Source organism: Pygoscelis adeliae, unplaced genomic scaffold (assembly GCF_000699105.1).
Source record: "Pygoscelis adeliae isolate BGI_AS28 unplaced genomic scaffold, ASM69910v1 Scaffold38, whole genome shotgun sequence".
NCBI lineage: Eukaryota > Metazoa > Chordata > Aves > Sphenisciformes > Spheniscidae > Pygoscelis > Pygoscelis adeliae.
Genome location: NW_008825614.1, coordinates 19690723 through 19704751, shown reverse-complemented (window position 1 = coordinate 19704751; position 14029 = coordinate 19690723). Strand labels below are relative to the sequence as shown.

The following is a 14029-nucleotide window of genomic DNA, read 5'->3' as shown; positions in this document are numbered from 1 at the left end:
TGCTTTCCAAGTCACTTAGCTCTGCAGTCTGCACCTCTGCTCTCTGGTTTTGTATTCAGATTGCAACCACAACCGGGAAAAAAAAGTCACCTGGTTTCTTCCTTGGTTTAAGGCAGGAAAACTTCTGAGCCATGACGAGTTTTGTGCCATCAGCAAACTGTTCCCTAGCATGTTACAACATTTTGCAACCTGTGGAAATTTTTTACGCTGAGGGTGGTGAAACACTGGCACAGGTTGCCCAGAGAGGTGGTGGGTGCCCCATCCCTGGAAACATTCAAGGTGAGGTTGGACGGGGCTCTGAGCAACCTGATCTAGTTGAAGATGTCCCTGCCCACGGCAGGGAGGGTAGACTAGATGACCTTGAGAGGTCCCTTCCAACCCAAACTATTCTATGATTCTATGATTTTTAACCCTCCTTGCTTTGTGGACTACTTCTTGCTTTTAAGGTAGCATGAAGCCTTTGGCTTAGATCAGAGGTCCCCTGTGCTAGGCACTGCGCAGAAAGACAGTGTGCCGAGAGTTCACACTTCAACAGAGGTCTTCCAAAAGAAAGGATTGCTTTTTCCCTCTTGTCGCCCTCAAATCTCCCCTGGGAACTCGGTGCCTTCACCACCAAGCCAACGCTCTTCACTATTTTCTGTTTTCTTCTATCTGGTGATCCTTGCACTGTTTATCACCATGGTTTTAACAGCATTTACTGTTTAAATGTATTTTTCAGAAAGCTCGACAGTTTGCTAGAGTGACAACTTAAGTTTTTTGAACGGCTTGAAGTTCAGCTACCCTTTAATGAACAGTATTTGGGGTTTTAGTTATTTTTTCTCCTTAAAGAAAAGAATTATCAGGTAGCTATATACCTTAGTGATTTATGATAGAAACTTGGTATGTTTAATGGGTAATTCTCCATCTAGGTAACTAAACAAAGTAATAACCTATTTTATTAAGAGATCTCCATGCTGCTTTATAAAGATAAATTAGGCATTGCTACCCATGTTTGGCAAGGGTTTTCTTTTCAGAATTATTATTTTCCTTGTTAATGCCTGAAAAACTTCGGGCTTGGGAGTTGTCTGCAAATTAGTAGAGGAACTGAGGCCTCTTGCCGGTGCTTGGGCAGTGCTCCGCTGGGGGCAGCGGTGGAGGAGCACTTTTCTGAGCCGTCTTGGTGCTCCATTGCAGGTACTACCTCTGCTTGCAGCTGAGAGATGACATCGTGTCGGGTCGTCTGCCCTGCTCGTTCGTCACCCTAGCCCTGCTGGGCTCTTACACCGTGCAGTCGGAGCTCGGCGACTACGACCCCGACGAGTATGGCAGCGACTACGTCAGCGAATTTCGCTTCGCGCCGAATCACACTAAAGAGCTGGAGGATAAAGTGATCGAGCTGCACAAGAGCCACAGGTAGGCGGAGGGCATCAGTGTGGGCTGTAGCCTGCCTTCAGGTACTGTCCTGGTGCATCAGGAATTGTTAAAACCTGCTACAGTATACCTAATAAGAATATTTTTCGGACAAGACTCCTTTCCGTGTCTTTGGTTAGAGAAGAGCTATGCAGCATGAAAGATAACAGGATCTGCACCAGAGCTTTGGCTCTGGTAGGTACCCAGCCATCTAAGGGGTACAGCTGTAGTTCTGACAGGCTGAAAGTGTTTTCTAGGTGCTGGATTTTATTTCAGACTCTCATTTCCTTAACATTGATGCTAGAATTGGTTGCTTTTCCTCAGGGGAATGACACCTGCGGAGGCTGAGATGCATTTCCTGGAGAATGCCAAAAAACTATCAATGTATGGAGTAGATCTCCATCATGCCAAGGTATGGACTATAGTTCTTTCACCAGTCATCTTTCTGCTGTGACATAGTACTTGAATCTGCACGGACTCCCTGATTTATTCTTTCTTGTTGTTTTGAGACAGCCATTTTGTGGGATGCATCATGTGTCAGCATGAGGAAAGGTGACTCCTGGGATAAGCCTAAATATATCTTGTAACTGTAACATAACCTAGTCTATAGATTCAAAGATGTTGTACATCAACCTTTCATGTTGATTAAACAACCAAATCCTTTGGGAAAATATTGAATGGACAGAGTAATGAGGAAGGATATTAGAAGCTGTCCAGAGAGTGATCAATTGTCATTTCATTCAGCTACATTTTCCAATTTAATAAGGCCAACTATGGTATCTTAACTAGATAAGCAGATCATTTCTAACACTGCAGAGAACTTTCACGCAATTATTTAGCCGTGCTGGAAACCTAATCTGACTGATAGTAATGGGGAGACAGCGGCTTGTCTCTCTTCTGAAGTGTGGTTGTTGCAGTTGACTGGAAGGGCAGTGATTCTGCTGGAAACATTCTCCCATGATGAAGTAGTTTCTCTAATCAGTTATGAATAAAACACGGTCATTCTTATTGTGGCTTGGGAGAGCCACCTACCAGCCTTGCGTTGGTTGTCTGTTTTTTGTGTTTTTTGGGTTTGTTTTTTTTTTTTAATAAATAATTACTATTTTTTTCTTCACTCTTCAAAGTAAGGCTAATGGATTTTAACATCTCTGAGGTTAGCAAGCATCCTTGGCAAATGAGTGCTGAACAAAGAATCCTGAGCTGTGGAGAATGCTGCATTTTCTATAAAGGTCAAGTTACTGTAAGCCTGTTTTTATGCTGCAGCAGATCCTTTCAAGAACCAAGATAAATTTGCAGCTCGGATCTTGAAAGGGCATGCAGACGTGTCCCTGGGGCATTTCGTAGGAGCTGTGCATGTGTGTTACAGAATTCAAGGCAATCTTTTGTGTTCTGTTATTTGCCTTCACTGAAAATGAAAAATATGGGTATGGCTCAACGGGCAGCACTCTACCAGGAGGCAAGCCACTGCTTTCCCTGTGTCTTGCAGATAGGCACAAAATCTTGAGGCACATTTGGATCAGACATAGAAACGGACTGGCGAATGTCACTCAATAGCTTTTTTTCGACATCCTTTGTCCAACACAAAGAAATGTGCAAAACAGCAGCAAAGTGAGTTCATGTTCTAAATATGTTACAGGCTTCATTGCTGAAAATTTAACATAGCATGGCATTAAGGCCTAAGCATTTTTTTCAGAATATTGGAGAAAGGCGGTGAGATTTAACATGGGATATCCTGAGATAACCTTTCCCCCAAAAAAACCCCTATCATTCTCCAGTTTTACTCTTCTGTTTTTCATATGGAAAGACTCAGAGCAAGAGAAGTTGGTAGACAAGCTGATCCATCTCTAAAGTGATGTTCTTAATTTAAAAAGCTGCAGTGGTAACTGAATTGGGTCTGTCTGTGGGTTAAGAAACCCAACAGTAATCTTGGAAACTGAGCTGAAAGTGGAAAAAGTAGACTCTGCATGAAAAGTAATGTTTAGTTTTAATTAGGTCTGCCAGTGAGATCTGATGGTATTGGGCTAGGGCACAAGTATCTCTGTGGATGTCTTTTTGAAGTCATGCCATGGCAGATGTCCCTATGTAAATGTCAATTCATAAGGCTGTCCTGGTATCTTAGGTATTCAACAGATGCTGGACTCGCCAGCTGCTGTTAAAACTAGTTCTCAATTATCCAATGCAAGGCTACGATAAAAAATGTGTTCAAATAGACAGACTTATCCTCTGGGCTGTGACCGCTCTGATAAAACCTCCCATTCGTATGCAGAGTTGCAGGGATTTGCAGCTCAGCGTCTCGTGCCTCGGCCGTTACGGCTAACAGTTTTCTGTTCTGTGCAACCGCATCACTCCTGAAAAAAGCCAAATTCTCCTCTTACTCGGGTTTCATTTTACGCCAGTAGTACCCCACTGAAAAGCAGTCTCTGACACCGACAAGTAAAAGAAGCCATGAATTGACTTAGGTCTTCTGCAAAGGTGGGGATGAGGGAAGAAGGCATTTCTCAACAAGTTTTTGAGAAAATACACCAAAAGAAGGAGCCCCTTGCACCTGCAGCTGTGTGCCGTATGTGAGCATGCGTGCATTTCAGGCATTTGCCAGGCAGTGGGATTACTGGCAATGAGACTTTCTTTTTTAGAATGCATTCTCTGTATTTAGACATTACTCTTTGCTTAGGAAACTGTGAAATTGAAGTCCACTGAAAAAAATTAACTTTGTCCCTTCTGTAGTACCTCACAATGATACCATGTGAGATCTTTATTTAGGAAAAAATCTACCTTTTAGGGGTGATGCCATCATTGCGGGAACACACATCCTTTATTGGTGTGTTTTCTAACACACGAGGGACTTTGTGGCACTAACTGTGTGTTGTGTCACTGATTTTAAAACAATTTTTTTTTATTTCAAGCTGTGCCGTGACCTTTTCATCATGACTGACCATGCGTGCCTTTGTGTTCATCTTAAAATGTAATCAGATTTTCACCGTGTGCCTAAAAAATGGCTTGTCGGGAAAACCAGAGGAAAACGATGAATTCATTTCATGATTATCATAGGGTGACATCTTCATAGCTTCTGTTGTCAGACTTTTGTAACTTCATGTTATTTTAAAATAACTACCGAAGGACTCTGTGCTTTAAGGTGAATCCTTCTTTTCTCCAGCAGTATTAGTACTTAGGTAAATGAAAAAAAACAGAATTATACAGGCTTGTGGTGATAGCAAACAGTGAAGATTGGGTTTAGACTATTTGAAGGCTTCTAAAGGAAAGAGAAGTGTATACTTCTTAAAAAATACATAGTTTGGGGTATATTCTGGGTATATATATTTGTGGCCAAATCTTTTGTAGTGCTAATGTGTCTGACCTACAGCTTCCCTGTCAAAAATGGGTTATAGCACAGGCACAGTCACACACTTTAAAAAGAATCTTTCTGGTCTAAATGCCCAACTTTCTGCCCACTGGTCATTTCAAAGTGAAAATACTGAGCACAGGCACAACAGCGTTAAAGAAACTAGCAAACCAACTAAAGCCAAGACAAGCAAACTACAGAAGAAAAATCTGTCTAAGGATTCACAAGGCTTAGTCATGGACATGATGCCGGGAGAAGTAAATTAGTATGCTGTCCTACTTACTTTCAATCTGGTATTTATGCTAATAACTCTTTTTTTATTATGCTAATAAAATTTTGCTATATGGTTAACATCATTCTTTTAATAACATCTAAAATTTCCCCCCTCCTTTTCGAGTCTTTCTAAAATATAAGGAAACATTTGCACCACTCAGTTTCTCTCACCCTGCCCAACCTTACTATTACGTGCATGAATGCAGTCAGTGAGTAGGGTAGCTCTCAGAAATCAGGTCACTACAGCTGATGCATTAAAAAGATGTAGCTCAGATAGAAACACAGTATACAAGAATCTGTAGTGCTGTGGGATGTAAGGAGAGAAATATTCAACAAAGTGCATTGTTTGCTTTTCCAGGATTCTGAAGGAGTGGAAATCATGTTAGGAGTTTGTGCAAGTGGTCTCTTAATATATCGAGACAGACTCAGAATAAATAGATTTGCCTGGCCAAAGGTTCTGAAAATTTCCTACAAGAGGAACAACTTCTACATCAAAATCCGACCAGGGGAGGTAAGGGCATCCTGACACTCTTTAGTGAATGAACCTTTTCAAAAAGCCCGTGTTATCATGGATTTGTTGATTTGTCATGTTTTACAAGCCTTTAACATTCCTCTCCATTTATATTTTTTAATTTGTGCTGATTTTCTTAGGAAAGATTAGGTAAATACTTATGTAAAATACAGGTAAAATCTTCTTTGGTGTCTTTCTGTTTACATTCATGAATTAACTTAAAGAATAAATACCGCCATCTGCATGTAAAAAGCTCATCCGTATTATGAATACTGTGGGAATTTAAGCAACATACTGCTTATTCATGGAGTGCTTCTCATCCACCATCATGTTGTATACTAAATTAGTGTCTATTCATCTTACCCACTAAGAGATGTAGACAGGCCATACCAAATTTTACAAGTGTATCAGACTAGTAAATTTGGAGTCTGAGTAGAAATCTGGAGACTGATAAAAATGGAGTCAAGCGTCCATCATTCGGCATTTTTGGTAGCTACACGCATTAGCCCTCCCTGGCCCACAGGAGCTCATGTTCTGACTCTGGAGAAGGTGATGTGAAATCTCGTACAGTGAGTGCCCTCTCGTGGCTCAGCCGGATGCATAGCAAATACCTACCTCATGGGCTGAGCGTGCACCAACCCAGAAATAAAATGATAAATCTTAGCAAAAAGCCCAGGAGGAGTTCAGGATCATCAGAGGCAAAGGAGTGTCTCTATTTCAAATGCTGGTACAATAATCGGTCTGTGATAGATGAAGAACCCATATCTATTTTAGAGGGTGGAGCTGTATAGCAGGACAGAAATCACCTGGATGAGGACTGGCATTTCTCCCTTAGTGCAGTATGGCAGTTAGGAGTCCCGAGCCAATGTCTCCAGTACTGGCTTCGTAAGGGACCTGGGAAACCTGCTGGGCCCCCCACCGGCCCCAGGGCCTGAGCCTTTTTTAGAGTCCTAAACCAAAATCTACAGCCTACATCTCCTGCCTCTCAGCAGAGTTTTAGTAACCAACTTCCCAGTCTTAAGTTTGATTTAAAAAAAAAAAACAGAAATAGCCACTGATGTTCCCAATGCCTGCACTCAAGCTCTCCACCACTGAAGTCCTGCTGAGCTCTGCTGGGCTTGGTACGTAGCGTCCTGTGACCAGGTCATGGTGTCTTATGCAAAATAATCAATGCAGTCTCTTTCCAAATCACATTTGATGATAATGTGATTCACCATCCCACGTGTCGCTTATATCATCTTTATTGTTCTGCTGTTTCCTGCCTTGTTTCTCTCTGTCAGCTCCCCATAGAGATCCAGGCTTCCTTACAAGTGCCCTTCTGCCTACCTTTCCCAGATCACAGCAACACTATTTCACCTACTCAGCTGTCCGCATGTAGCCATCAACATGTTACAGCGGTTGTAGCTGGCACAGCTTTTGCATCTGGAATATATAAATCTGGAGCACAACCTAGAAAGGTCTCTTAGTATCCCCAGCCGACTCTTTTCAATTACCTGTCTTTTCCTTATCCTCCCCAGGAGACAAATTAGCTAAAAACACTGTGATTTACTAACTGTAGTTCTTTCATTGTAAATCTCCTTAATCTAAGGCTGTGTGAGACCCGATCAGTCCCTGGGGACTGTTGTTTCCCTCCAGGCTATTATCAGGCTTCCCCCTGTTGTTGAAACTGCTGAAGTTAAAACAACAGGGTTAAAACACTTCTTCAATGATGTTTTTCTCAGAAGTCTCCCAAGTCTTAACTGATCTCTTTGTTACTATAGGGCATAAAACATCACTGTCACCATCAAAAACCTCTTGCTCATTATCTGGGTTTCCCCCCAAAAACGATCCTCAAAGGTTGCCATTGATTATCACTTACAGCTTCCTTCCCAGACAGTAGTCTGTAGAATATGTGTGTGGTTATATACATGAGCGCATATGTTCACCCTTGCAATGAGATGTTATAGACGGAGGAAATGAAGATGAACCTGTGTACGCTGTCTGAAAATAGAGGCACAGCATCAAATACATCCTTTTTCTTTTTTCCTACCTAGTTTGAGCAGTTTGAAAGCACTATTGGGTTTAAGTTGCCAAATCATCGTGCTGCAAAGCGCTTATGGAAAGTCTGTGTTGAGCACCATACATTTTTCAGGTATGTGGATTTCTTTTCCTAAAGGTGTGCCATAAAATGCAACAGAAAAGAACGATTCTGTCAGCAGAGGCAAAACCCTTCAAATCAAATTGTCTTTTTGATCACAAGGTATCTCCGAGCAGACAAGGGAAGGTTATTGCTTCTTCAAAATGTGAAATGTTTCACCCAAATTACTCGTACTATTTCAGATAGATACTGAATGTTTAAAATCACCATATGGTCCCAATTAATCGTTTTGCTTTATCTGTGCCATGTTATTATCGGCCACTCTAATTAAAGAGACGAAGGACTCTGCTGCACTTCTTCACATACGCTTGTATAGGGAGAACAACGTATATGGAAAGTTACTGGGGGATGTGGGTAAAGGTTTAAAAAAAAAAAAAAGGAGATTTGTATTTAATTACGTATGAAAATACAGACAGTAGTCAGTGGTGTATTTTTTGGTCACCCAGAATACCCAATCCATAGCTGTAATTTTTGTATTACTGAGGAATTTTGCAGCTATGTTTTTGACATCTAAGAAGACCTGAGAAAAGTTTGGGATAGTGGAATAAATGCTGTAATTAGTTTGTGCTGAGATAGTTAGCAAGGAGATACATAACAATGGAAACCCAAAAGGGTGAGATTTTCAATGGCGTGAAAGGGCATCCAGTGCTTAAAAAAACCCTCTCAAGGCGTTTGGGAGGACTGAAGAATTTCTCTCCTTTCTTAAAACTATTGGTTCAGGCTGTCTGTACGTTCATATGAAATGCAGTCTTAGCAGCAAAAGATCTAAAAAGAAATTGAACGTGCATTTTTGGGGTGTTTTCTGATTTTTAATGGAAAATCAATGTCTAAAGCATAAACTCCATAGCAGGAGAATGGCTTCTTCGGCAAACTCCCATAGCCAAAATACAGAGGGTGGGAAGGCTCTAACCTGAAAAATGTCTGCGACGCTGTGAATGAATACTGCCTGGCATTCACTGGAAACCTGTTCTGGCCCTGTCCTCAGCATAGCAGCATCATGTTAAATTTGAAGTATATGAGATATATCTGTATTTCAGCCCAGATCAGGGTCCCTGATACAAGGAACACCTTATTTTTAGTTTTGGTGATTAGAAAATAATAAATCTGATTTTCAAGGAGGAAGGGACTGAGTGATTCTTGCCCATTAGGAAGAACTGGGCTCTTCAAATGCATTAGCTGAGCGGTTTTGTCATGTCATATGAGGGGCATCCTTTGATTCCCTTTTAGCCACAGACCCATGAGGCGCAGGTTACGACAGTGCTATTTATTGACATATAATATAATTGACATATAATATATTATGTAATTTACTATTTATTGACACCCAACAGTTGTCTTCTCTCCTCTGCAGAAATAGAGTGGACTGATTTTTGGAGCGGGGGGACTAACGGCTGCACTGCTTGGTGTGTTTTAGGCTCCTGCTGCCAGAAGCACCTCCAAAGAAGTTCCTCACGCTGGGCTCCAAGTTTCGCTACAGCGGCCGGACACAGGCCCAGACAAGAAGAGCCAGCGCCCTCATAGATCGTCCCGCACCTTACTTTGAGCGGTCTTCTAGTAAACGTTACACTATGTCTCGCAGCTTAGATGGGGGTAAGGTCTTCTCAATTGACTTTGTCAAAAGGTATTGTCATGGTGGTCACTGCTTTAGATTAGGTATAAACTTGTCACCTCATCTCCTTGAGCTTTTGCTGAGTGGAGGCTGTGAGTACCTGCGCGTTCACTGCAGGGGTAGGGGAGGATGCAGAGAAATATTGTGCTCAGTGTACTGCTGCGGCCCTTACAAAGTGTTTGCCTGGAGGAGGTCCTTGGGAGCCCACTCTTCGTGGAGCCTCTCTCCTTGGCCTCACACCTGCAAAGCACTTCCCTGCTTTGGGGAAGGATGGGGCGCTTGGACCTGCCAGCCTGGACCTGCCTGCCCGAGCAAGTCAGGCTTCAATGCTTTTTCGGGGTTTGCATGAGTAACTGTTCGGGTTTTGGTTTAACTTGGCTTTTTTTCCTATGTAGCTGTTTCATTTAAGTATATGTTACAGTTCATAAATGAACTATTTCCCTTGATTGACTAATAACACTTGCTTCCGATTACCTCGCATCCTAGTCAGATAAGCGCCGACAGGCTTGTTCCATACATTACTTTTGAAGGTCTGAGATGGAGACTAGCATACGCAGGTTTATAGTATGTCCTTGCTCCTCCTCCTCTCTTTCTCCATGGTTCATGGAGGTCACGGTTCTGCTGCTCCCTTAGGTTAAACCAGCACGTGATTCAGAGTCTCAGCTACTTCATCAGCTGTTACTGTTGTCAGCTATTGAGTAAAAAGAGGTTGTAGTTTATTTTTGTAGAAAAAAAGACTGAGACTGAATTCAGAATTGCTAGAGTTTTAAAAAAAAAAAAAAGGTGAGTTCTCCCATGGAATATCACAAACGAATTGCAATGAATACAGCTGATGGTGGGGAGGGGGAGAAGCTTTGATTTAAAAGTACTAGTGACAAGCCTTCTTTTCTCCCCCTAAAGGTGCTGCTTGTCATTAATTATTTTGGAATCTTCTAATTCTGATGTGCTTCTTGCTCGTTACCAAGCAACTGGTGACCTGATTGCTGTGCATGTGTCTCAAAGCAGAAATTATCCTTCTGCATTATTTTGTTTGTAACATCTAAACAAGATGTCTCTCTCTACTCCCTTTGCTTTCGCCTGCCTCCTAAGCTCATTCCCAAGAGACAAGATATCTGAAACACTTTTTCCCAGCATTTGTTAGACTCCACAAGGTTTTTATGATGTTAATTTGCGTAAGTGCAAATGGGAAAAAGAGGTTTTTTTAATCAATGTTTATGATTTCTTCACTAATATTGTTACTATAATGCAAATGTGGCTGTAACGTTCTGCATCGCGATTACACTGTGATCCCAGCCCTGTCATTTGTTACAGATGCAAGTAACTTTATAAATTTGAATAGTCCTATTGACTTAGAAATTAGTTACACAATAGTCAAGAGCAGGGTCTGGGTATATTATTAATGTTTTGATTACATTCTATCTGTAAATTTACTATTTATTGCAAAATCATTTATATATATTTAAGTTTGTTGAATTATCGAACGTTTACATCCTAAAATATTCTGGTTTGGTCCACTGAATTGAATGCCATCACTTCCCAGAATTTTTTAGGATAATGAGCTCACTTAACCGGCAGACTTTAACTTGAAAATACAAAGATCCTGTTTTTTGATTCTCAGATATTATGCCTGTGTTACATCAATATTGTCATTTCCTGTAACACAGCACATTACTTATTGTGCATTTGATCTGCATTGTTATATTCTGACAGATTTCCAAAAAAATCTCTTCAACCCCCATGGCTGATGTCATAGCTGATTCTCCTTATGTTTCCTGCCTGATAACAGTGGCAACGCATTGATTTTTTTCTGATGTTTTACTACAGTAGCACTTCTAATGGCTTGCTAACATTTAACAACTGTGTAATGCACACATTAGCTACAGTAATGTGTGTATACACATCCATAATACATGTTTATGCATATAAAAGCTGCAAGCTTTATTCCAAGTAAACAGTTTATTTAAATGTATGCACATGCTTCTGGTTTCCTGAAACATGACATAGTTGTGTTTTCAGCAATTTCTCAAATGTTTTACTAACCCAGCTTTTTAATTTTATGCAGCTTCTCAGCAAAAGCTATTTCAGACTTTCCCTCTTTAAATATTTGCTTTTAGCATCAGTGAATGAAAACCATGAAATGTACATGAAGGATTCTGTGTCTGCTGCAGAGGTTGGTACTGGCCAGTACGCCACAACAAAGGGCATCTCTCAGACCAACTTGATAACCACTGTGACTCCAGAGAAAAAGGCAGAAGAAGAGAAAGATGATGAAGAGGGCAAAAAGAAAAGAGCAGAGGAAGTCACCCCGGTCTCGGCAATACGCCATGACACCAAGGTAGAGTTTTGAGGTTTTTGTATTAAACTGACCTGCCTGGAGAGCGCTCGGAGAAACGCGGAATTGTTAGGGAGGGAGGAGATACTAGGTGTCTCCTTGTTCCGTGAAAGGAAACTAGAATATACACAGTTGTATGTACGTGTATATATGTGCCTTGAATCAATATTTTTATAGTCGCATTTTCTATGATGTTGTAAAAGTCAATTCCTGCCTCAGACTGTTTTCTGAAATCCGTTTAACAGTAAGCACAGTGTTTTTTACATAGCATTCAAGAGCTCCTTAGGAAATACCCAAAAGTAGCCTAGCAGTTTTGCTCCTTTGGTCTTCAGTCATATTTTGACTTTAGTATGGGCATCTTTTTTTTTTTTTTTTGACAAGGCAATAAAATAGTTCTGTGTTCTTGTATGTAGCTCTGTGCTTTAAACTATTGTATTTTTCTCATTTACTTCTCATAACGCTCTGTTTCCTTGCATGTATTTCAATGAGCATTTTTCTCTATTAACTTTTGGATATTAATATACTATTATAAGCTTTTTTTCTTGGCTTACAAAAGCATTTGCTTCCCTCATTTGAAGTTTTGCATTGAAGAAAACTGTTTTTGTTGATGATTCTCAGCTCAGTTGTTAAATTTGATTCATCCCTCACCATCTTCAATCCCACCACCACCACATAGACGTACACACATGGATGTGCATTATATCTACTGAGTTATTAAGACAGCGTAAAGCAAACAGGGGGACAGAGAAGATACTGAATTTCAGAGCTTGACAGTGAAGAGAAATAAGGTAGAATCAGAAAAGATCAGGTGTAAACCATCCTCTGTTTCTTTTACATTGAGGAGAAGAAAACAGAGTGTGAAATATTGAATCTAGGATACCATTCAGAAATTGTACTATGGAATGCACTTGCTAAACAAGTAAGATCTACCCTCTTCATTTACAAGGAAAAACCTTGATGTATAACTTCACACCAACAAAACTGTCATGCATGCAAATGTTAGAACCTGAACTTCTAGCCTTATCATATAAGTCCACAATGAGCTACATAGCTAAAGGATCAAGTCCTCAAAAAGAGCTGCAGTTAAGGTACCAAAAATCAGAAACAAATTGAAGTACTGAAAATTGCAGATGAGAAAATATTTCCTTTTGAAAGTGTGGACTGTAATTGTAGCATTGAAAAAATGATCTCTGTAAAATTTAACTGGGGTCTTCTTGAAACTCCATTACTTTCTGCATGGAGAAACATTGATGAAAATCAAATATGCAGAAAATATCCAATAGAAACTAATTCTGTTCCAAGTGTTTGTTAATTTAGGTCAATGGAGAGATCAACTGCATTTCGAGGATCATATGTTCCTTATATATGGCTAGAAATAGTCAAAGATATTTTTAGAATATTTCAATGATACTTAAACATGCACAAATGAATGATCTTTAGCCCCCCCCCCCAAGAGGTGGGTGCTGTTTAAACCACCCACTAATAGAGCTTCAGTTCTGTAAGCCTATAGATATCTCAGTTCTGCTTCCACTGGACCTGCTAACAGTTTCATCATTCTTTATAAAGCGAATAGGGTCTCAAGAAACACAGGACAAATTTGAAATCAAATTCCTATTTAAGCGTATAGAAAGTTTATAGGTAGGTTTTCAACTTCTCCACTAAGACATTTTTCCTTTGTTTTATCCATACGTATTTAAATACCAGAAGTTATTCTAAATATTAACACTGCAAAGATGTCAATAAATGAATAGTCTGTACTTGCAAAGAATAAATTTACTTTGGCTTTTCTGCCTTTACAATATAAAGAGAAGTTCTGTGTATTTAGCTCACATAAAGTCCTGTGAGTCCATCAGCATTAAATTTTGACTTGAGCTTACTGCATTAAGCCCATAAAGAAGACATTCATAAGCGGTTTGAAGTTAGGCTTGGTTTTGGTTGTTTAATTTGGGAATACAAATTGCCTGACCTGATAGATTGGGGTTTTTAACTGTTCTGGTTAGAGGAGAAAGAGAAGCAAAATCTTAAGGGGAGGGGAAGGAGCTCTTCCATGTAAAAGTTGGGCTTAAATCCCATTCCTACTGTTAGTATACCTGGTAAAGATTAGGCTTAGTGGCTAGTCTTGGTGCAACCCGTGTCTAAATCCTGCTTGTTGGCTCAGATTTGGCACCAGTTTGTACAGGCAAATGCTTATTTGGCTTTGAAGTCATTCTGCTCTGGGGAGCTGGGAGTGGCAGTGGGAGTGAAATGCCTTTTATAGCTCCTCGGGGAGACGCGTGGTGGATGGAGCGCTTAGGGTTTGGTCATGGAGCCAGTGTGCCGCTTTAGCTAAGCGCGCCTAGTTGACTTCAGCCAGAACATCTCCAGTCCGTCAGCATTGTGGCAGGTCTGTTGTACTGGGGTATTTTGGTGGTGATGGCTGTTGCTGTCCTAAAGAGCAG

General features: G+C 40.6%; 1 protein-coding gene across 1 annotated transcript in view; it reads left to right on the top strand.

Moving 5' to 3' along the window:
• The window catches only part of EPB41L3 (erythrocyte membrane protein band 4.1-like 3), a 98799-nt gene that overhangs the window by 63922 nt on the left and 20848 nt on the right, over positions 1 to 14029 (top strand). The window contains exons 7-12 of the mRNA XM_009333072.1: positions 1174 to 1392; positions 1714 to 1801; positions 5361 to 5513; positions 7547 to 7644; positions 9065 to 9240; positions 11428 to 11594. Coding sequence (XP_009331347.1) covers positions 1174 to 1392; positions 1714 to 1801; positions 5361 to 5513; positions 7547 to 7644; positions 9065 to 9240; positions 11428 to 11594 — 901 coding nt within the window. The remainder of the gene's footprint in view (positions 1 to 1173; positions 1393 to 1713; positions 1802 to 5360; positions 5514 to 7546; positions 7645 to 9064; positions 9241 to 11427; positions 11595 to 14029) is intronic.